The 25,252-nt window shown below is 34.9% G+C and overlaps 1 protein-coding gene across 5 annotated transcripts in view; it reads left to right on the forward strand.

The window, feature by feature from the left end:
* The window catches only part of TSC22D2 (TSC22 domain family member 2), a 47,708-nt gene that overhangs the window by 11,145 nt on the left and 11,311 nt on the right, over window positions 1-25,252 (forward strand). The window contains exons 2-3 of one of the 5 annotated variants that reach the window (XR_002800842.2): window positions 2,987-3,058; window positions 4,857-4,888. The exons of 1 other annotated variant lie outside the window; for it this stretch is intronic. Coding sequence is in view for 2 of the 4 variants with exons in the window: in XM_023621101.2 (XP_023476869.1) it covers window positions 2,987-3,058; window positions 4,857-4,874 (90 nt within the window). In the remaining 2 variants the exon portion in view is untranslated. Of the gene's footprint in view, window positions 1-2,986; window positions 3,059-4,856; window positions 4,889-15,354; window positions 15,514-25,252 lie in introns of all 5 variants that reach the window. 3 more of the 5 variants (XM_023621101.2, XR_002800843.2, XM_023621102.2) reach the window with 3 other exon arrangements.

Here is a 25,252-nt window from a genome sequence, read left to right on the forward strand (position 1 = left end):
TTTTATGCCATTCCAAAACAGAATTCTTTGATGATCAGGCCCTTTGATATTTACAAATGGCTCTTAAAATTGATCAGCTAGGTTTCACAGACTTGACTCCTTTAACTATGCTTGTTAATCAATGTTTTGAGACTAATTGTTATTGGCTAAAAATTTCTAAGTTCATGGATAACATCCCAACTGAAGTATTTGAGAAACCAAAAACTTCATATTTTATAATAAGACTATCTAAATGTTTATCCTTGGAATCTAGACTATTTAAGCTTTTCTGTAGTGCATAGATTGTATAGCTCCATATGGCTTCTTCATTTTGAGTATATGTAGAAAGTGATTGTTAACTGCCAGCTTTTGCAACCTTAGTGTGTTTGTTCTGAGATGTTCTAAAGGTCCATTTATAGTATTTTATTTCACAAGTTCTTTTCTTGCCCTAGGATATACGACTAACTGCAGACATGTTCTTTTTTCACTTCTACATTTGACTTATGAGAAACATTTCATTATTAGAGTCTATGCTGTAAAAGTCCTGAAATTTCATAACTTTAGTCATATGACTTCATTTAAAACCAATTTATTTGGCATATGAATTTGATTCAAATTAAATATACATGTATATATTTTTCCAGAGTTGGGGGATCTGAAGTTCTTTAAAGAATGTCATCCTTATAAATATATTATAAATACTCTTTAATGAATTTTAAGTTCCAGACTTGCAGAATAACTTCCAGGTTTACTCTTTGTTACTCTCTTGTATTTACTACCTTCCTCTTTGTGTCACTGTTTATTTTAAACCCAAGGTCTCCTAACAGACCTGTGTGACTAGCAAACTTGTTCCCATGTGGTCCTGGGTAAGCCTGGTAAAAAAGCCAAATTGAGTTTTCAGTTGGTTCAGTTGGCTTTCATTTAATTTGGCAGACTGATTTCTAAGTACACTGAAAAAAGGAGCCTGACAAATATATCTTGAGAGAGGTCACAGCTGTTAAATAAACAGTAGTTTAGCAGTCTCTTAATCTTTCCTTGATATTAGTATGTCTAATCAGTGCCTTTGATTACCTTAGACCTAGTCAAGAGAAAAGTAGAGAAAGGGTTAAAAGAACAGAAGAGTTGAAGTGTAGGGTAAGCAAAGAAGTACAGATACTAAAGACTCCTCATTGATCACACAGCTGCTTCCGTGATGCTCTGGCATGTAGTGTCTGCCTTTCCTAGTTTTGCAACATCTAAGGTGTAGCCTACTGGTTAAAATTAAAATTGTCATCTAAAAAGTATTTTTTAAAAATTCAGGGGCCGACCCTGTGACTTAGTGGTTAAGTTCAGCACACTCTGCTTCCGCAGCCTGGGTTTGCAGGTTCGGATCCCAGGTGCGGACCTAACACCACTCGTCAGCCATACTGTGGCGGCAACCCATGTATTAAAAAAGTGGAGGAAGATTGGTACGGATCTTAGCTCAGGGCTAATCTTCCTCGCAAAAAAAATTCCATAACACAATGTCTTAATCTGAGTATTGAAATCATGGAATTCTGTGGAGTGTTTGTTTTGTTTGAAATCTTTGATACTTATTGCTATTCCAGTAGAACTTGGAAATAGTTGTCTTACTGTACTGCAATTCTTATTGCAGAGACTCTCTTAAGGTACTTGTTAGGGTCTCAGAATTGACACGCACTATCTAAACCTCATTTTGATGATAAAATTGACCTGTCATTTATTGAGCATTTACTGTACGCCAGGACCTTTACGTATAGGTGCAGTTCTTGAACTACTTTGCAAGGCTAGATAGTAATATCACCATTTAACTGATAAAGAGACAGACCTAGAAAGGTTAAAATTTAACTCTGCTGTATATTTAGCATAGTGGTTAAGAGCATAAACTCTGGGACCAGATTGCCACCTAATAGTTCCATGACATCAAGAAAAGTGCTTCTTACCCAGTTTTCTTATCTGTATGGGAACGATAATAACAGCTTCCTCTTAGGGCTGTTTTGGAATTCAGTTAATAAGTGTAAAACAGAGTAGTGTCTGGTATATAATAAGCACTTATATTCTTAGCTTGCTGCTGTTAGTCTGTTGCAGCGTGGGTCAAGAATTTCAGAAGTGATGTGGCAAGTTTTTTTAGCTTTCTACTGTACAGGTTCGGGGTGGGGGAGGCTATGGAAATATGCTGAGGTGGGGGGGTACTGTTAGAGAACAGGTTGGTCAAAAGTTTAGTCCCCTGAGAAACCACTCCTGAGATGTGAGGTGAATCATGTATTCTGGGAGCTTGCCCCATGAGCCCATCAGTTAAAAATCTATGGTTGAAGCCCCAGGGACTGTGTCGCCAGGGGATAGTAGAAATGGATGGTGATTGAGCTGTATAAGCTCTTAGCCCTTAAAGGGGCACTGTACTAATGGAAGAAATTAGAAAGCTGCTGTAAAATTGCGGCACAATTTTTTGCCCAAACCCAGAGAAACCACACATACATAAATGGATTCTGAAGCTGGAAATTGTGTCCAAGTCCAATGCAGAAAAGAACTCACTGTTCATCGTCAAACCCTATCAAATAGATCCTATGAGGAGTTTTTATATTATGAAGGTGTAGCTTAACTTATTTCACATGAATACTGTACCTGAGAACAGCTTTATTAAACTGCTGAACTTACAGGAATTTATAAAGGTATCTGATACAGAGTAGTATTGATTAGCCTATGAACTGGTCACATTCATATGTATATAAACATGTACACATAGACACACACATTTGGATGCTAGTTAGTATTGAATTTTATCTGTATTACCCCTTTCTTTCGGAACTGAATTGTTGGGGGTCTGCTGGATTTTGGATTTCATCTAGTTTTTCATTTCTTTCAAAATGTTTTTCAGAAGGCTTTTTTTTTTTTTTTTTACTAAAGTAGTTACACTGTATTAGAAATCTAAAATCTTCCGTCTTTTTTTGAAAAGTAGTGATTGTACTGTACTTTCTCAACCTCATTTCCATTTGATTCTTGGATCTCACAGGAATCCTTCAACTGCTTTCTACCAAGCGTTCCATTTGAACACGTTTCAGGAATCAAAGAACCTCTGGGATAGGTATGAATACTTAGATATGGAATGTATACATGCAAAAGGGTATGCATGAATTGCTTTGCATTGTACTGGTTTTTCATCATTAAAACTGATCTTTGTTATTTTAGCGGGGAGGGAAATCACGTGGTATCTAGCATGGGACAAAGCAGCAAAATAAACCAAAAGGACAATCTATATTTTAAATAGAATATAAACGTGCTTTTCTTTTTACTGCACTTTTAAGTATATTTACTTTTTGGAAGGATTTACATATTCTATTGGATTTTATTATATGAAAGATCCACTTACCCTTGTGTATTTTAATATAAAAATATATTCTATAAAATAAACTACCTACAGTTATTTTAATTTTGTGTTATTTTATATGATTTCTCTGTAAAAGCCTTAATGACTCAAAGCAAAATGTTATTTCATATTGAGAAATTGGAGGAGGGAAAAGACCAAGGTATCAAAGTAATAGCCATTGTTAAATTCTTGGCAAGAAACTTTTTTTGTTTTGAGGAAGGTTAGCCCTGAGCTAACTACTGCCAATCTTCCTCTTTTTGCTGAGGAAGACTGGCCCTGAGCTAACATCCATGCGCATCTTCCTCTGTTTTATAAGTGGGATGCCTACCACAGTGTGGCTTTTGCCAAGCAGTGCCATGTCCACACCCGGGATCCGAACCGGTGAACCCCTGGCCGCCGAGAAGCGGAACATGCGAACTTAATCGCTGTGCCACCAGGCCGGCCCCGGCAAGAAACTTAACATCAAGTTTGTTTGCTAAAATTTACTAGATCTGCATTACTGTTTTGTAAACCCCTAAAATGGTTTGTTTTCTCACGTCAATGTTGTATAAATTTTACTTTTAATTTTTTAATATATAGACTGAAGCCTTGGAGTTCATTTATGGCAAAAGATACTTTGGTTTATCTTTCTGCTTAATACACATTTAAGTAGTATATGCTCTGTTCAGTTATTTTGCTGGATATTTATTAGCACTCCATTCTGTGTCTAATAAATAGAAGTTGAGCACAAACGATCTTTTTAAAATTCACACAAAGCTTTGTTAGATTCTTTTTACCTCTGCCTGGCAACGCATTTGTGTTCTCTGGCATAGTTTGGATAACACTCATGGACTCAGCTCCATCTCTTTCATTAGGAAAGAGTATTGGTAAGTGCATGTACATATCATGTTAAGACATGGTCTACATTGCCTAGAAATGGTAACAGTCTTTTAATTCTTAGGCTTGATTTGCTGTGTGTCACTTTAAAGAAATTTCCTAACAAAGTATCTTTTTAGTGATGTGTTCCTTACTTAACTAAAAATATTTTTAAATAGTTACCTATAGAACAAGAAGTTTTAAAAGTTATAGTACCATGTTTATAAATTCAATTTCTAAATTGTATAGCTACAGCAATATAAATTAAGACATAAGTGTAAATTGTGGCATGAAACAAGTATGAAGGTTTAATCATTCAAATGACTTACCAGATGTATCCAGGGTGAGTACTTTGTGGTGTACTTTGTACTTTTCCCTTAGAAAAAGGAAAAATAGCACTCTATTTAGAAATGTAATAACAATAGTTTTCAGATTGTATGGTAATTTATTTCAAATAGCTAACTTTCATGAGCTACCATGACATCAATATGAATGATACCTATTATTTTCATCAAAATGATGTAGAAAGGTTTGAGCTTTATTTTTTATAATTTGGGTCTAATATTAAAAGATTTCTTTTGTTTCATAAAACAACCATAGAAGTTGCCTGCTCATCATTTGTTCTTACAGCTAAATACTCCTTATCTGTTTTCTTTTTTAGATACCAGAAACATTTAAGGTATCAGAAATGAGGCAAGTTGCTATATCTGTAGTGTCTCATGGGTTGAAAATATTTACGCTTCTTCTTGGAGTCTGTTTTCCATAGCCAAAGAAGTTAACAGATACTTGTCTATAGTGTGTTAATGCCAAAATATAATCAGAACTTATATCCTAGATCAGCATTCTTCACTGTAAGTTGGCCTGTTGGTACCGAGGTGACAAGCCCAACCCAGTAGAAACTGACTAGTGGCTTCCTTTTAACTTTAATACTAGCTTGTTAGATTTCCAATTCAGAAGAGCAGTAGTGGCTAGCTTTAATAATTTCAGCTATCTACAACTTTGCTTGGCCAGCATCTACAGACTTTTTAATAGGCATGTTAGCTAATAAAGTATTATAGGACTGTGTATTCTTTTTCATGGCAGATGGTTTGAAGATTTGTGTGTTAAGATTTACGAATATTAACTACGACTTCACCAGAGATTTTGTTTGTGTTATATCCCACCAAATTGCCTTGTTCATTTTTGACTATTATAAATTTAAGATTTTTTAAAAATTTGCTAGTTTGGCAAATAAGTATTTTGCAAGGGTGATTCTATTAAATAGAACCATTCGGGAGTTTAAAGGACTATGAATTCCTTACATTATCTACTTACTTTGAAATATAAATTTGTCTATCAGTGTTGATAGATACCTTGTTTCACGCTCCTATTTATGAAATCTTGGAAATCATTTTCAGTAGGGGCAGCTTTTAAAAGCCGTGTGCCGATTTTCATTAAATCTGCCCTAGATAAATGAAGGTTCTTGGTTTTGCCTTACTTGAAAGACTAGAATCTTTTATTTCCAGGATTCTTTTAGCAGAGTATCTTCTAATCAAAATTTAAGTAACTAATATACCTTTCTCACATTGACTTAGAGTTCCCTAATGACCCCTTTGTTTCCTTCCCTATTTAAATTAGAATTAGCAAGTTGAGAAGCTTTTCACCAATCAGTCTGTCTCTGCATATAGTGAGATAATCTCTCTTTCCATTGATATCCAGTGCGTTATTCAGTTATTGTGCTAAAGTTGAAGCTACTGTCAAGCCTTCTTTCCCCTGTTCCTGTACGTGCCATCGTTGTTTTCTGTCTTCTGCAATTATCGTTTGCAGAGTTCTCAGGGAATCAGTCAGGTGAAACCATTGCCAAATATAGGAACAATATAGACACTGATAGCTCAAAAATAATACAACCCATTCTTAGGAAGCCCAAACTGTTTTATTTTGACTCTTTAGTAAAAGGAATGATATAGCTTCCATAATTAGCTTTCTGGAGACTATCTTACTGTGAAGACATCAATTTTTAGTGATGTCCTAGCGTGTTGCTATTTCAGAATAGTAACTTTAAACTTTGACATTTTTCTTTTTTAAAGAACAGCTTTCCAAACTTAATTATTGGCATTGCTTTGTTAAATTGACAGAATTAGTTTAGAAACCTATCCTGATAATCACTGGGGAGCAGGTTCTCACTGGGAGTCCTTTGTCTGCAAAAGCTCAGGTTAAGAATTTATAGTAAACAATTTTAGCCTCTTGTAAATATCAAGTAAGTAAGGTAAAAGAGTACTGGAGGGAAGAAACTTTAGCTCAGGTAGACTAAAGGAAGGAGTAAGGGAGCTTTAAGGATTTAACCTTGTCGATGAAAACTTACAGTATTTCTTCCTTAGTGAAGAAAATGCAGAATTGTAGTTAACACATGAGAGTAACAGTTGCTAGGTGCACCATCCCCTTGAGTCGGCTTGTCCTTCCTTATGATAGCACCAATATTTAAAGAGAAATGAGTAAGGAACATAGTATACATGTGTTTTTAACTTAAAATGAATGTCTAAGTAAGATTATGGTGTGTCTTACTAGATACCTGCTGTAAGTTCTTGTTTAGATAACCTGAAGTAATTTGTGTTAGAAAAGGTTTCCAGTATTTCATATCGTTCCCTATTTCATTTTTGAAGTTAGGTGTAAATCAGAACTAAGCTGCTGGTATGAGACAATTTGTTTTGTTTTACTCATCCTCCAAGAAGCTTGGATATATCATGAACATCCACCAGTATTTGTTAACCCAATTGGTAAAACTCATGTTTCAGAACTTGCCTGATCTAGTTTTTGAATACTCAGTGATAAGACTTTTTGAAAATCTTTTTATTGAAGTGTAATTTGTGTCAGAAAAGTACACCATTCATAAATGTACTTCGCAAACTGAACACGCTTGTGTAACCAGCACCCAGATCAAGACAATATTATAAGCTCCTTCATGACCTCTTCATGCCCCCTTCCTATCGCTTCCCTCCCCTATCCAAACTTGTAATAAGTGGAATCACACGCTGTGTTTTGTATCTGTCCTCTTTCACCCAGTATTACGTTTGAGATTCATCTGTATGGTGCTGCATGGTTGTAGATCTGAAATACATAATTTTAAAGACTTACCATAGTGAGTTGTAAGTACCTTAAGGATATGAACCCAAACTGTTTGGTAACCACTCTAAATATATTCTCTAATAATTTGTACCTAGTACTTACATAATTTATTATCTGATTACATTTGTACCTATTCCAGTTAAGGATATCTGGTAGGGGATAATCAAAGATACTAAAAATCGGAGGATAAGTTCATAATGAACTGTCACCTTTTAGGACTGGATTTCAGATTTAGATGAAAACCTAAGGACGTGCTTAGAAAATGTTCAGATGACGTTAAAGCAAGAAGTCATAGCTATTATGGGAAGACGGCATTTATAAATTTAACAGTCTGAAGCATGTGCAGAAATTGAGAAGTTGAAGTAATTTGTATGTAAATTCAAGGAGGTTGAAACTTAGGTTGAATAGAGTAAAAACATACCTAGATGTGGGGCCAGCCTGGTGGTGTAGCAGTTAAGTGCACACACTCTGCTTTGGTGGCTGGGGTTCGCTGGCCCAGATCCCAGACGTGGACCTAGCACCGCTTATCAAGCCTTGCTGGGATGGCATCCCACATATAAAGTAGAGGAAGATGGGCACGGATGTTAGCTCAGGGCCAGTCTTCCTCAGCAAAAAGAGGATTGACAGCAGATGTTAGCTCAGGGCTAATATTCCTGAAAAAAAAAACCTAGATGTATTAGTTGACTTCATTTTACAGCTTTGGTTAACAAGTGACAGGCCTGCCACAAAAGCTAATGTAATTTTAGGCTATGTTTATATAACCAGAATAAATAGGAAAAGATTGTGACAAACTTGTTGTACTCCATTTCTATAGGATAAATAGCTATATAGCTAAATAGAAAGCTAACTAGAAAATCTACTTTCTTTATACTCCACTTGAACAGCAAGGTGGATGTTTGAACAGGCAGGCTTGAGCTTACTTTCTGAAAGTAGAAGAGCCTCCTGGAAAATAGTCTTGCTATCACTAGAAATAATAAAGCTGTCTTCCTGACTATTAATCAGAAATGTTGACTCTGAGTCAGGTTTAGAGCCAAGTACTTTTAAAATCCCTACTCTGTGGAATGTTATTCTTCTCCCCCCCCCCCCCCCAACAACACACACACTTAGTTTTAAAAGGAAAAGAAAAAAGGTAAGAAAAGCAGTGGAAATGAGCTCCTTTACTTCTGTTTTGTCATTGTTGGCCATGACTATCAGAAAACCTGAAGACTGTGTATTTTGCTTAAGAAATGGAAAGCTGGCAAACTGTTCCCTATTAGGAAAGAATCCCATGTCAGAGGTGATTAGTGGTGGTCGAAAATAGGAAAACCAGTAAGCTGAATCTTAATATGGAAAAGATAGGTAAAAACATCCTTACATGATTGAGAGTGATAACTATCATTTAAAAATCAAGCATTTCATGCCTCTCAAGTACATCTGGAGAGATTGGTCAAAGCTTCATTAGGAGGTGGCTTTTTGATTGGAACCTGAAAGGCCGGTGGATTTTGATCTTGCAAAGAACGAGGAAAAGGAAGCATTCCTGTTAGAGGAAGTACTGTGAGCCACTGTGAAAGTATAGAGCACATGTGAAAAGAATGGTTAAATCTGATTGGTGCATAAAACATTTGAAGACAGTAAAGAGATGTTGGAGTGGATAGAGACCAAAGATACTAGAAAGGTAATGAAGGCCTGAATTAGGCAATGGAGATGAAAAAAAAAATGGTTGTCAGAGGGTGGAAATTACCTGATTTTGCTTGTGATTGGATATGATAGAGAAGCAGTCAAATTTGACTCCCAAGTGTCAAACCTAACTGACTGAGGGAACAAAGTTGGTAACTGGTAGGAAGTATTAGTGAAAGAGTTGGCTTGGGAAGGAGAAAATAGTGATGAGATTTTGGTGTTAGCTACTTTTGGATGAGTTTGAAGAACTGATGGAAAGTCAAGGTGGAAATACTTGGTTGGTACAGCTGGAGCTGCAGACCTGTACCTTGGTAGAGAAGTTAAGGCTAGAAGAGGTTGAAGAATCTTTTATTTATTTTATTATTATTATTATTATTATTATTTTAGAGTTCAAGCTTTAGGAGAGGCTGAGTTTGCCAAGGAACAGAATAGGGTAAAAGGGTCAAGCCTGGACTTTGGGCAACACCATCTACATTTAGAGAACAGGAGAAACTCCAAAGGGGATAAGTGGTCTTAATAGACTAGAAGATTCTGAGAACATTATTTCCTAACCAAAAAGGAGGGAAAATATTTGAATCTGTATTTTGAAAATATTTCAAATTGACAGAAAAATTACAACAATAGTACAAAGAGTTCCAGTAATCTTACCAAGATTCAACATTTGTTAACATTTTGTCATGCTTTCTTTATCATCCTAACATACTACTTAGGAACCATTTAAGAGTAAGTTGCAGATATCATGTCCATTTTAACCCAAAAGTACTTTAGCGTATGTTTCTTAAAAATAAGATTCTATTATGTAACAACTGTATAATTAGGAAATTCAGGTTTGATATACTATTATCTAATATGTGATATATGGTTTTTATTCACATTTTGCCAGTTGTCCCGGTAATGTCCTTCATGACCATTTTTTACTTGATCCAAGAGCCAAAACAAGATCACAGATTACACTTAATTTTCAAACATCCATGCTTTTTTCCTCCTGTCTTATGTGAATAAATAAGTACTTCACTTGTGTTAGTCTCTTAGAGGATTGTTTGAAGTTTAAATAGTCACAAAAAAGAAATGTTCTGGATAAAATACTAGGGAAAAAAGTGCATCTGCTTAGCGAGTCTATAATATGGGGGGGTGGGGAGGGGAGAGAGGCAGGGGAACACTGCCAAAACTCCAGCTGAAACAACTACTAGGATTGGGGAAATTTTTTAAGAGGTGATCTTTCATTTCTTAAAGTTTGTGGGGGGGTAATGGCAAGAGAAGGGGAACATGGGGATATTAATGTGAGTGTGTCCCTTAGAAATTGAGACAGATTCATGTACCAATTTTTTCTGTACTGTAATTTTTATACATATGTATTAAATTGGGATTTTAATTATCTTAAGTTGGAAAAAGGATTGCAATTTGAAGACATTTTTACTCACCACTTTGGTTTATAAATTATGTAATTGCTATTCTTTATATTGTGTCATACATTCCTAGTTTTATTCTGATAGTTGTGTAGGGTGGATTATCTGCTGCCAGGTTTTTAACCGTAGATCTGTATCTCATTGTTTGAAGTAGTGTTTCAGTGGATCCTGAGCGTTTCTCCTCCTCTGTTAGCCTTGCTATGGCTAGCTGACATGGGACACCTGACGTTCTGTCGTCACTTTTCATAACATGACCAGACCTTCCAAAGTGAGGAGGAGTTAAGTGCTCATCCGTTATTATACGCTTCTGCTCATGTGTTTACCATCTTCCTCTTTACTTAGTACATTTTCTCAACATAGGAGTCACCACAGCCTCCTCTTGAGAGGTCATGGCCATTATTTTCAGGTTGAATTTTGAGAAACAGTTGGAAAAGGTAGAAGCAGTTGATAACGTCTCTTTCTTCTTCTTGCTGTTATTTATTTTTCCTCTTCACTAAATGGGTTTTAGGTGAAACAAGCCTTTGAATAGAACGGAAACTTGTGTATTTATGTATGTATGTAAACTGATTTGCTCAACCCAATTTATTTTTTTCTGTAGAATCTAGAACTCTGTGGCAAAGCTTTTTAAGAAAAAGAGGGGCCTGCCCCGTGGCGCAGCGGTTAAGTGCTTTGGCGGCCCGGGGTTCGCCCGTTCAGATCCCGGGTACGGACATGGCATTGCTTGGCATGCCATTCTGTGGTAGGCGTCCCACATATAAAGTAAAGGAAGATGGGCACGGATGTTAGCTCAGGGCCAGTCATCCTCAGCAAAAAGAGGAGGATTGGCAGTAGTTAGCTCAGGGCTAATCTTCCTCAGAAAAAAAAAAAAATTTAAATTGAGAAAAAGAAAAGAAAAAGACTTACCGAACTTGTTCAGATGAGAAGGAAATTTCGATATAGCCTGAAGTTGTTGAACTAGAACAAACGTATAACACCCGTTTTGTTTTCTTGTATTTTCCATTCTAGTCCTTAGTAATTTAAAAATTTAAACTCGCACATCTTCAGTGTGTTTAAACCTGCAGATAGTTTGGCCAGCTTTTGGGAAGAAAGAAATATTAAAGGGAATTATTTTAATTTTTTTTTTTCAGATTTGGGTTGGTAGGTAGCTAGGTGAGAGAAATAACTGATTATATTCTAGCTGACATTCTTTGTGTGTGTGCACGCACGCATACTAATACTCTGAATCACTCAAGTGAGGAAGTATATTAGATTTTTGTGATTGATATAGAGCACTTAAATGCATTAGCTTACCAAAAATTAAGTTCTCTGTTTAGGTTTCAGTTGACGCCTTCTAAAGTATTTTTCGTATTTGACAAATAAATATAAACAGGTGGTAATAATTTAGGAGATGTATCCACTGATAAATATCCTCAAGAAATAATGTTTTTATACCATTTTGTTGCCTGGTTATTTTCAAAGTTTGAAGACTCTTGGTTATAAATGCTAAAAGGTTTAGAAGGTGCTCGTTTTTTGTTTTGTTTTCATTTCTTTTATTTGTCCCAGAAATAGTAGTGTGTGTGGCCTGTGTCCTAGAAGCCAAAAACATATCTTTCCACCTATCTACCTGGTGGTAATACCATGATGAGAAGGTATTCTGTGTCAGCCTACACACTAGTAGGAGGGAAAAAGAGTTGTAGTGTTTGACTAATCTTACTCCTGTTCGCAGTGACTGTTAACCCTTGATCTTCAGAAAGTTTGTGTGTTTATTTGCAGCAGCTGTTTTTAGCCGTATTTTAGATATGGCTAACTTAGTCCAGAAAATGTTGTTAATTCTATGTCTGGGATGGTCATAACATACTTTGTTTCAATAAATGAGATATTAACTCTTAAAAGCATAATATGTGATGGTATCTTAAATTTTAAGAACAGTTATATTTCCTTTATGTTAGCTGTTATTTAATAAAAGCTCAGAGTCAAGTATGCAGCTTTCTGTTAACAAAGCCTGCAGGTCCTTATTGCATCTATTTGACTAATATATAACTGGCTTCCACTTACTTTTGTTTCTCCATTTTTATTTTCTCCCCATCTCCATCCAATTTTAATTTCTTATGGAGTTTTTTTGTAGCTTCTATAAGCTTTTTCTGCTCCTTTTGCAATAACGAGGAGTATAAATCATTTGCAAATGAACATAATCTATTAAAAATATGAGTAACCTATCTTGTTAGAGCTGTTTTTCAAAGCTGTATTAGTAAAATTCTTTAAGCTATATATTTTGCATATCTTTCACCAATAGGTGCATTTGATATCATGCAATCATGATAAACACCTTTTTTTATATTTAGTTTTTAACATAGCTAATCATTGTCTGAAATCATATTTTGGCTCAACCACAGATATGTGGGGTTTCCTGTAATTTTGTATGTCTTCTAATATGTGAATTTCTTGGAACACACTGTCTTTCCTGTGTTCTTATTCTATTAGGTACATTTGGACCAAATTTTTTCGTAAGTTTATCTTTGATACTTCTAGCTTCATTTCCCCAATACATAATCTATGGAAAGACTATATGCAGTTTATTAGGGGCATACAGGGTTGCCCCATTTTCCTCTTTTTCTCCATTAAAAAATAAGCATTTCCGACCTTCAGAGAAGCAAGCACTGATTTGTCTTGTCCAGGATTTCTCAAAACAGTGTAGTGAACTTTTTAATTTGGTTTACACTTGAAAGTGAAGTTTTGTATCAAATGAAGCTTAAGCACGTTCATTTAAATAGCACGTTCCTTTAGAAATTCTTGTAGATTTATTTGATTTCACATATCAGTTTTGAAATAATGACTTGATGTAAATCATCTACCTTTTTGCCCCTGTGTTCTCTGTTTTGTTCTAATATAAATTTGCCATAAAATTAACTAAGTAAAGGTAAACATAAGCCTAGTTCTTGCTTTACTATACTATGAGAACTTTTACTACCACATTCTCAGTTAAATGGGATTTTTCCTCTTCAAAGATTGAAAAAGAATGAAATAATAACTATGAGAAATGTTCAGGATTTGTTTTTTATAGCAGTCTTGCCAGAGATTCAAGATTATGATTAATATATAAAAACAGCTTTCTAAGTAAATAGCCTTTTTAGGAGAATTCTCAATATCTAATCTTAACTTTGTTCATCCACTAGCATTTCAGTTACCCAGTTTTATCTCAGATTTTTAATAAGGATTTTCCTACATGTTGGAATTTAGTGATGGAAACTCTTCAGGTGTGACCCCTGAAAATGTGTGTTCAGGAAAAAGTTGATATTACAGTTCTTGAGTCGTAAATTTACTATACATTTGCATAATGTACTCATCCTTTAAATTTTTTTCTACAAACTTCATAGTGAAGTGACTGAATTTGCTTTATATGGCTGGTTTAATTGTGTCTTCCAAAGGCTTTCCAGGCTTTTATCATAACAGTGCTTGTTGGCAGGCCCTTTAACAAAGGATCAGGTAGTCTGCCCTTTAAATGACTAGTTCACCAAAGCCTTAACAGACAAGCAGATTGCCAACATTACGGTACATATATTTCAGGAAGCATTTACTTTGCTAAATTTGGCTGGGTATTGTATCTTCTCATGGGACTTGTCCCCCAAAAAAGTAAATCATCAAAATAACATTTTTAATAATTATGGTAGCTACTTTTGGTTGATAAGAGACAAGAGCTGCATAAAAATTTGCTTAAAACGTTTTGGTAATACATTGATGAAATGACCACAACTTTGAACTATTATTTATCCTCAAATATGGATTTTTGCCTTCACCAGGTGATTACATTATAAGGCTGTGCTTTGACAAAAGACACTAAAGTTGTAGGATTTTATTGAAGTCAAATGTGTTGTGAGATTGCATTTGGAAAGATTATGTTTGTAAATTGGAAAAATCCTAATAGTTCTTCAGATTGTATGGGAGACTTTTAAATGACCATGTGTAATAGAAAAATTCTATTTAAAGTTAAAATCTTTAACAGCATAACTCCAACCCCTACATTTGGGTCAAATATCTCTAGAGATGGCTGCAGAGTTTCCTTTAAAAGGCTGTCTTTGCGTTTTCTATAGCTTTGCACATATTGGTCTTCCTTAGTAATGGCCTTCTTCTTTTCCACTCTCCTTGCCCCATCGTGTCATTTTATTTAGGGGGCTAATTTAGGCAAAAATATCCCCATAAATATGTGGGTTGCCTTTTCTTTGGATTACTGGCAACTAAAATATAAATGAGCGTTCTTATCAGACAGAAAATCTTATTAATATTACCCTTCAGTGATTAAAATAGATGCCCAAGTGAAAGCTTTCTTGTTAAAATTTAGTAAATTTAAGATTATATTCTTAATGAAGGTAAGAATTGCTTCATTTTACCATTATTAAATCTTCCCACCCCCACCTGATTTTCTTCTCTGTCCATACACAGATGAGCAGCAGTAGGACCACTTCTGTGTGATAGGATACATTGTCATGTCTATTATATAAAACACAAAGAATTTTTATTCTTTCTATCTTGTTGTCTGATTTTAAAATTGGGGGTGATAGAGACAGGCTAGGATTTAGGTATAAAAACTTGAGTGCTTTCTTGAGCATTTAAATGATTGGAATAGATTATTACTGATCCAGCCACTTGTGCTATAAGTCTAGAAACTCCTATATGGATATGGACCAAACAATAGAACTCATGTGCCATTTTACAGGACTACGAAGCTGTTTATAACAAGTTCTGGAGTTAAATCATAATTTCTGGATCATGATCTTAAACCTTTAATTGGTTTCATTTCTACTTGACTCTTTGCTAGCAAGTGTTCCTGATGGCCTGAAAGTCCATGTTGAGATTTAAAGTTTGAAGTATCTAGATCAAATAATGAAATTATTTTACATTAAAAAAATACTTAAGTACAAAATATTAGTTGTGTAATCATGGTAAAACATAAAACTTTGCTATAAAAGATTTTTAAAGGCTATTTGATTAAAACACTTATTTACTTAAACTCTTTGCTAGAATTTTTTTTAGAATTCAGCATCGGAGGAGGAATGTGACATAATAATGATCGAAAGCCGAAAGTTTAAAAGTTGTGATGCCCTCACATGGTTGGAGGGTTAATCTAGCTTCTAAGGACTGAATGTTGTCCACAAGAGTGTCTCATCAGGTCATAAATTGGTAAGACTTAATGGATTAGATTTTATGTATTATACCTGATGTTATTGTATTGAGATGAATATTTATGAAACAAAATGAGCACATTGTATAACTAAGTATAGTATTAAATATAAGTTAAAACTAGGAATTTTAAATACTTGCAGTATGTAATCCATTCACAGTCTCATGAGGCTGAAGGCCGTATCTTTGCAGTGGTGTTTAATCAGTTTAAAAAATAGAAGTGACATCCTGTATTATAGTAAGATTATTTAAATATTGCTATTGCATCTGTTATAGATGCTTACAATATTATAAAGAGCCCCAAATACTTTCTAGCTATTATCCCAGGAGATATGTGAGAGATAATATATTAATCTTTTATTTTTTAAAAACGCATCCATTTTCTTCATAAAGTATAGTTTAAAGTAATTTTATTGCTTTGGGGATCTTATTTTTCTTAATAAAAGGCATTTTTCTTCTAGATGTCTTTAAAAATACAGCCAAGAAACATTTCTTAATTCCTACATTGAGAACACCTAAGATGCCAGTATCAAATGAAGTGTTATATTAGAAGTCAATATACATTTTTTTATGCCCTGAAAATTAAAACGTTTCCTTTCAGAATGTATTCTGCTTAGAAAACAAAATTTTTTTAACTTGTGTACCTTCTTCTTTTGCTTTGTTTTACACAGCTGTATTTTGTAAGAGGACTCTTAGAATAATACAGTTTAGATTAGGATGAGATCTCAGTCTTCAATCTAAAGATTATCATATTTTGCAGATGAAAAAAAATAACCTAGGTTAATATGTCCAAGGTCATACCGTTGTAGAAAATTAATATTTTCATTAAAGTACGGTGTATATATCCTGCAAGTCTATCAGAGATTGAGATTATCATCTAAAAAGGCTGTCGTATCTATTTCTGACTTTATTCTTAACCAGAGAGATGGTATTCTCTCCCTTACATACACGCACGTGTGCACACACACACACATAACCATTCTATCTTTTGAATGATATTCTAAGGTGTTTCTGATATGGTGTTCTGATATGGCATCCCTTATTCTACATACTTTTTGGATTTTTTTTTTCATTTTTACAATAAATCTACAAAACTTTAGTAATTAGGAAAATAACTTCTATTTTCTTTAGTGTAAGACATGCATATTTAGTAGTCAGTGGTTGGGCTTCAAGGGATCATGAACCTGAAGAATTTAGGATATAACTTTGTGTACGTTCAGTTTTCAGTGAAGGCTTCAGAGCATTTGTCAGATTTTCAAAAACAGTTAAGTAACATTGCTAGTGAATGTTTGTGTCTAAGGGACAAGCCTTGTTAAACACCCAAGTATGTGACTTTTGAAAGAAATTTTTGAGGAGTACACTAATTGTGTAACTCTTACTGATATTTATCCAAGGCTGGTTTATTATAGGTGACCATTAAACTAATCAAACAAATCAGAGCCTAGCTGCTTTTAGCTTAGGAATTTCATAGTCAGTCTCTGTGCTTAAGTGTTAATTGGATTTCTCCACAAAGAAGTTATTTTTGCTATCTAGTGGTTACTATGTGTCAGGCACTGTGCTAAGCATTTTTGGCATGTTATTTCATTTAATTTTCACAACAGCCATATTATGTAATACTCTCAATATCCTCTGTTTAAAGAGAACAAAATTGAAAACTTACAGAGATTAAGTAATTTACTCAGATTGCATAGCTATTAAGTGGTGGAGCTAGGATTCAAATCTAGCTTTCTAACTGGAACCTGGGCTCTCAGTTGGTATACTGATATGCAGGGTAATCCTGGAAAACTTGAAGGATAAGATAAGAGAATTTTATATTGTATGAAGATGTGAATACATACATTTGATTTCCTTTGAACTTAAGTCGCAATGGATCATCCTCTATTATAAAACCATGTTTTAAAGCATTTGTCAAAAAATAAATTTAGTTATTTGCTTACTAAGATTAAGCGTTTATTGCATTAGAAAATAACCTGTTCAAATTTAATGCTTATGATTATAAGCAAATATGTATGTATTTATTAGGAAGGTTTTTAGTACTTACTAGAAAAGTGCTGTGCTAAGTGTAACCGTTAAGGAACGTACCCTTTAATATTTAGAATTTATAAATAGCCAACACTGGGAAGCCATTTAAAGCTACTTTGAGCTGCAAATGTTTCTTGGGGGAGGGGTATGAATCACATGTAAATCCCCCTTCTAAGTGTTAGATCAGTGTTTCCCGTTTGCCCTTAGTTGTCAATAAGGCTACTAAAAAACCTTTTTTGTCTACTTTTAAAACATTTATGCAGCAAAATTTATTTTTTGAATACATGGATTTTTTGTATTGAGTATCTACTTTGTGCAAATCCTTTTGGTTGGTTTAATTTTATTCTCAGATGAGCTCCAAGTTATTAATTATGAACTTTGCCATATTTTGAAGTGTTAATAATGAAGTTCCTTTGTCTAAATACGGTTAAAATTGAATCCACAATAATAGTACTGCTTAAAACAAAAACAAGTAAAACCATTAAAATTTGTTTATTCTTCAGTTAAATTGAAATAGTTTGCAGATCAGATATAAACTTAATTTCTTCAGGACCATGGTTAAAAATGTACAAATAACTTGATAGGTCATCAGAATATGAGAATCCTGTCTTAAAAGTCTTCTTTTAGAAAATGTTTGTACCCCAGCTTCTTCAATAGTAATATGTTTGCCTTTTCAAAATTAAAACTATGGAAAGTTTGGGAAATAGAATAAGAACAATCACACCTAATCCAAGTTTTTAACACAATTGCTGTCTCGGTGTTTGCATATTCCGTTTCCGACTTTGAGTACACATGCGTGGATATTAACAGTTGCATTCATGGTTAAGTAGCTTTTAAACAGTTTTTAGTGTTCCAAGTGTTTGTCCATTTTTATGAAGCTAATACTGATATGTCATAGGTTTTGAATTTTGGACCGATATTTTGACATCTGTGATACCAGCCCTTCCAGTTTTTCTTCCTAGCTCTCTGGTGGTTTCTTCTCAGTCCCTTTGGCAGACTTTTCCCTTATTTGTCCTTTTAAATATTATTTGTTTCCTCAGGATGCTGTCCTGAGGGTCTCCTCCTCTCATCTTCATCAGGCTGAGAGTATACAGATGGCTTTGGGTGTCATCTCTATGCTGTAGAAAGCCATCCATATGCTCTAGGCACTCAAACTTGTTACCTAGGCATCTCTCCTTACATCCAGACTTCCCTGGTCTCTCATAGCCAGTTCATCACAAAGTACTGTCACGTCTACCCGCTGAGAATTTCTTCAGCCTGTCCATCTCTCATCCCCATTGAGGGCACAATCCTTTCTTAGTGGAAATGCAACAGCCTTCTAACTGTTCTTCATTATTTGAGTTTTCAGACATGGCTAACTGTACCTACTGTTCTTTTTACTTGGAACATTTTTGTGTGAGTGTCCTTTTCTTCTCCACCCCGCTGTGGCACTCCTACTACACATTCTTTCCTGACCCTACATCTTGATTATGTGCCCCTGAAACACCCTCTAAAATCTTGCCCTGTTTTAGCATTGATCACACCTCTAACTTATCTATCTCTTGCGCTAAACTGTGAACTCATAAATTCTGGGATTATGTTTATTTGGTGTTGTATCCCCATAATCAGCATCTGATAAGTGTTTAAGTATGTTAAAATTGCTCTGGAATGTGGCATCACAAAATCTGATATATGGAAAGAATGTTGAAAATTATTGTGTATGGTTAGGAGCAAAAGTCAGATGTAGAAACCAGGTCCCCCAATTTCTAAGTCAGTGTTCCTTGTATATTTCATGATATTTAGATTTTGGCCCCTATATCTTGCTAATACAAATTATATAGTTAACTTACCATGTTCCAGACAGTAATGCATTATCTTATTGAATCCTGTGTACTGGGCCTATTGTTATCCTTTAGAGAGGCTAACTAAATTGTGTGAAGTCATAATCATAAAACTGATGAAGTTGGGATTCAAACCTTTGTATGACTCCAGAGCCAAAGCCTTTTTATTCAGTACCACCTCTGAGTTTATCTTCTGAATCTAGAATTACAAATCTGAGTTGGAAGGGAATTTAGTGGTCATTTATTCCAACCACTTGTCTCATCCTCGAATCATGTCTACAACATACCTTCCAAATTGCCATCTAGTCTTTGAACACCTCCAGTGATGTTTATACTGGCATCGTACTCTTTCTTTCTCCATTTCACATTAAAACTTTTATAAACCCTTCCTGTAAAATAGGGAATCTAAAATGTGAAGCAGAAAAATCAGATGATTCCCATTACAGAGCATTTAGTAAAGAGATTAGGTTTGTGTAAAAATATAAGCTGCACTACAAATTTTGTGGAAACGTTGAACTGAGAACATTCTCTAATTAAGTTCTGTGTTTTCATAGCTGCCACAATCAAGAATATGGGTTCCCGTTAGTGGTTATAAGTCATCGGTGTTAGTACAAATGTAATTCTAAAGTTCTTTTTCAAAAATGGATAATGAGACATTGCTTAACATCTTAGGGATGACAGGGATGTTTTCCTACTTCATAATTATCGATTCTAGTGATGATGCAAGGATTTCACAGATCTTTGTATGGGCTTTGATCCCACTAGTGTAAAAAGAGTGAAGTACATCTGAGTTTCTTCAGAGTCCTGGATGTGCTTTACTTAGAACTTCCACTTGTTGATGGGACATGCTTAAAGGCATGGCAGCTTGGATTGTCTTACCTGACCTGACCAAGCCAGAAGGACTTTAGCCTCCTCTTTTCCACCTTCAGGATAGCTTTCATTTCTTTCACTTTTTCCCTTTAGGTTCGTTGTCAATAGAGAATGATATTGGGCAGTAGAGAGAACCCACAGATGGATATTTACACAATTAAACCATTCTCTGGGTTTACAAAATGACTTCTCCCTAAATCTGTGATTCTAATATAAAAAGATCTTTGTCAAGGTTTTTATCCAAAAGGTCATTGAGTTTTTAAAGTCCACTTTTATTTTCCACAAGTCTTACATGACTTTGTCATCACCACGATTGGTAACTGTTAAGTTTTATTGGCCTAAAGTAACTTCAAAATTCAATAGCTTTTCTATTCCTCAGACTTAAACAGTTTTTCTTCTTGACTTCAGTTGCCTATGTTATATAGAAACTACTACACTTTCTTCCTCCCCAGTGAGTAACAACCAGACACAAGGAACATCACGAAAAGGTTGATTGGCCTTTTATTTAACCTATCTTTGTCAGGGAGAAAACAATTTCTGCCCTTTTTTACAGTGTTCCAATGACACCCTTCTAATCAGTTTCTAATAGTGTAAATAGCTGGTTAACTTCTTAGTTCTTTTTCCTGGCATGATAAGCCCAACATAAGTTCATGCTGAACTTACAAAATATAATTAGATAATATATTAAATACTATAAGTTTTATTCCAACTTGTTCTTCAACTAAATGTTTAATATCAGTTATATGCAGAGTAGTGTTGTAATAAGTAGACCCTTGAGACGGACACAGTTCCTGCCGTTAAGGTTTAATTCAGTGGGAAAGAGCATTCAATAAAGACAAAAGCAAAATTGTGTATGGATGAATCAGAGGTGTCCTGGGACCTGTTGGCAAGAAAGGAAGACAGCAAAGAGAATTGTAGGTGAAGCGTTCCCTTTCAGAGGATAGTCTTATCTCTAGAATCTAAATTGATTTAATAAATTTCAGGTCATGGTGTAAGTCTAGAATCCATCATTAAAAGATTTTACAGAAATTGATACATACAAACTATTGTAAAATTCTGTCATTTTCTACTTCTGTCTTATAGAATTGTTATTGCCTAGAAGTCAAGGACATGGATCTAGATTTAAATAAGAAAAAGTTATTCGTTAAAAACTTTTTGTCACCAAAAATGTACCTATTTGAGTACAGTTCTGCTTGAGTGAAAAAACTTTGTTACTCTTTAGATTTTATAGTAGTGCTGCTCTGCACTGTTCTTTATTGTCCTCCACTAGAATCCCTTTTTGAATTAGATAATTCTGAAGCAGTGGTTCTCAACTAGAGTAATATGTGGTTTAGAAGCAAAGCAATACTTTATCTTACTCTTTTGATTGTTTTTAGTGATATATATTGTTGAAATTTCATAAAACACTAAAGGAAGACATGGGATATTTTTAGTTAAACCCTCTTTTGGAAATTTTTATTTTCAATTAAGTTAATTCAGTTATATCTCAGTGGGCTTTGGAAAAATGTCCCACAGTAGTTAAGGTTATTTTTATTCTAAACAGTGAAAGGCTGAGATTCTGTAGAGGATCGATAAAAACTTTATTAATGTTCAATCCACAGGAATGCTGTGCTTAATAAATATTGATGTAAGTTTAAATCTCAAGTCACACAATTTTTATTAGCATATATTTTGTGACTGCATTAAATCTTTAACATTTGAGTACAAAGAAATCAAGTTAATGTTAGGGCATAACTAGGATTATTTCATTCTTTGGGTGAGATATAAATACAAAGGCTGATTCTTAATACTAATCATAACTGATTTTTATTCATACCTCACTGTTTCAGTTGTACAGATACAACTGAATAGTAGACCTTATACAGTGTCAGAGTCCAAATTGATCCAAACAGTAGAAGGAACTAATTTTTTTTTAATGTTTACTATTGTAAAAAGTCTCATAATCCTCACAACAATCCTTTAAAAAAGGTAGAACCATGAGCCATTTTACAGATGAGGAAGCTGGTTTCCTTATGTTAACTTGCTAGGATCACTCCACTAATAGCTAGTGAAGTTGGGATTTAAAGCTAGCTTGTCTAATTCTAAAGCCTGTGCTCTTAAGCCACTTTATTATTCTTGAGAATTCAGCCTTTTGCTTAAGCAGCTGGGAAGAGGTAAGCTGTCTTACCCCCAGAATGAAGCAGAGAGCAAGAAAAAGTTAAGCCAAGTGGTAGTGAACTGATAACCTAGACAACTTTAACTCTTCAGGGCATAGATTCACGGTACTTTGTATATGTTTGTTGAAGGTGAGCAATTTAATTTTTTACTCAAAACTAAGCCAATCTAAATTTTTAAAACCTCCCAAATGCAAAACATTCATTGATTTATTAAAATGAAAATAGACAAAATTTTTTCCCTGATCCAATATTCTCTTCATTTTATTAAGGAATGGTGACCATGCTTGGTGCTGCCCCTTGAGCCTAAATCAGAGCAAAGCACTGTCTCTTTAAAAACCTCATGATGCTCTTAGTTTTATTTTTCTGGATGTATTCCTGTTTTGAAACAGTTCCTTGGTAACCTCCATTTTTACTTACTACTATCCCTGTACTTTGGAGACAGATTAGGAAGAGACATAAAAAGTAGCGAAGAAACATTAGTTAATCACCTAGGAACAAAAGCTGGGTTTGGGTCAGATAATCCTAATGGCTAAGCTACTATAATTTGACTTTGTCAAATATGTTGTTCATAGAATTATATTTTTTCTATAAAGCTATTTTAAATAGTATCTCTGCACCTTCAAGAAATGTGCATAAATGAAAAGATTAGCTATAAAATGATCAAAAATTATCCGTGTGCTCTTCACTGGTATTTGGTATGCAAGGGGATAGTCTCGTTTTCATTCATTTGGTTAGGCCTCATTGTAGAAATGGGATTGAGAGAATTTGTTCAAGAAGAGCTGTTTAGTTGAAAAAATGGTATCTAGAATACTTAAGAAGAGCCAAATATGAGGTCAATGAGTAGAAATAATTAGCTTTCCCAAGCCCATCTTCCGTAACTCTTCACATGTTGGTGTTCTCCAGTGTCTGGACCCATTTGTCTTCTCACTGTAAGCAAGCTCATCTCCCACACTTTGAGCTACTCACCACATTCTGACAACTCTCAAATCTAGACTTCTAGGTCAGAGATTGCACTTGAGTTGTGGATACCTGTTTCCAGCAGCCTTCTTTCTAGATTTCTCCACCAGGATTATATCCCAGATGTCTAAAAATTTAATAGTCCCAAGTGAAACTTAAATTTCTCATCTTCCCCACTTTATTCCCAGGATCCTTTGCTGCTCACTCCCCACCTCTCAAAAAATCCAGCCTTTTTCCTGTGACACATTACCATCTCCCTTCCCCTAGTTTCTCCAAGCTAAAAACTCCAGTCATCCTTGGCATTTTCTTTGTTATAGGTGAATCCCTTTCCTTTATCATCCCTCTGGTCTCTCACAGATTCTCTGTGCTTCAGTTGTAGAAGCTAGTTCATTTTACCTTGCTTAAGGCCTGTGAACCAAGCATTTGCAGTGTCCTGCTATCCCCCTTCCTTACTTTGGTATCTCTTATTTCCAAGACCTATCTTGAGTATTACTGTTTCCTTCTCACCAAACCCCTCTACACACACATACACACACACAAAACCACATTTGAGTGGTTCTACTAAGTTCCTTATAAGTCTTTGAAACTAGATGACGAAGAAAAAAGCTCAGTGAGAGTAACTTGCCTCAGGACACAGCACATCTGAGGTGAGACCAAGCTGCAACGTGTATTTGCTTATTCATTAAATGTTGGCTACTGTGCAGGAGACAGGTTGGAATCTATCATTTTTTACAAAGTATCATCTAGAAAGATAAATGTTACTGAGATTTGTCTATATAGGAAATAAGAGGCAACGTTTCTTCAGGATTTATGATCTATTGCCTCCAAAGGAGTTTGGATTACCTACATGTATGAATTAGATATTCGGCAGCAAGAACATACAGCAAGTTTAGTTTCAGACTGAAAATGAGAAGTGAGATTGAGGAATATTTCCCCCAGTTACTTGTTTTGAGTTTAGTTAAAATGATAGCATACCCGTGTCCATCAGATACCAAGGACTGCCTGGAAAAAGTCCCTTTTGCCATTAAGTGTAGGAAATGGCTTTGGAGGTGACCCAATACGGCCTCTTCATTTTATAGCTAGAGAAAGAGGCCCCACAGTCAAAGTAGCAAGTCATATAATTAGGACTCAAATTCCAAGTGGACAATGTGAGAGTCCAGGCTTCTACAGCATATGAATTCTTTAGTAGGTAGCTACCAGCTTCATGGTAGATTTCGTATAGCACTTAAGAGCTTTGTCTGGTAGGATGTAGATGCAGTTGTTAAAATATAGCCTATGTGGTCAGTGCCATAAGGGTAGTGTGGGACATGATTTACGATACTACCTCTGGAAGGGTTAGAGAATCCTTTACAGAAGAAAACATTTGAGCTGAAAGCTATAAAAGAATGGTAGAATTTCTCCGGAAGTATTTAGAAAGTGAGAAACAGTATGAGCAAAGAGAGTGAGGGTAAACCATGGACAGTCTCAAGGAGTTGAGGAGATAGCCACTTTAAAAGTTGAGCAGGCGTTTGGAATGGGGGAAGAATGTAAAGGTTAGCATTAGAAATAAATTAGTAAGCTAGTTTCTGATTTTTTTTTTCCTTTGGCCCATTTTTATGTCACTGCTGAAGAATTCTGAATTACTTTTAGAAATTTTAGGTGAATTTAGCTATATAAAAAGGTTGTTTTGATAATAGGCCCTCTGCTGGGTGAAAATTTATTCAGTGCTTCTTGGTCTCTGAAATGAAACGCAAATCTTAGAGTTTTACGTTTTTGTTTTTATTTCCCTTGACATTCTTTTCTGTCATATTCTTTCTCCAATTTTGTTCATTTTCATATACTTACACCATGAAAATTTCCTTAGGTGGTAAAAATGCTGTTATTTCCTCATAGTCAAAAGGAAGGAATGCTATTGTTAACCATTTAAAGGGGAAT

This window comes from Equus caballus, chromosome 16 (assembly GCF_041296265.1).
Source record: "Equus caballus isolate H_3958 breed thoroughbred chromosome 16, TB-T2T, whole genome shotgun sequence".
Lineage (NCBI taxonomy): Eukaryota > Metazoa > Chordata > Mammalia > Perissodactyla > Equidae > Equus > Equus caballus.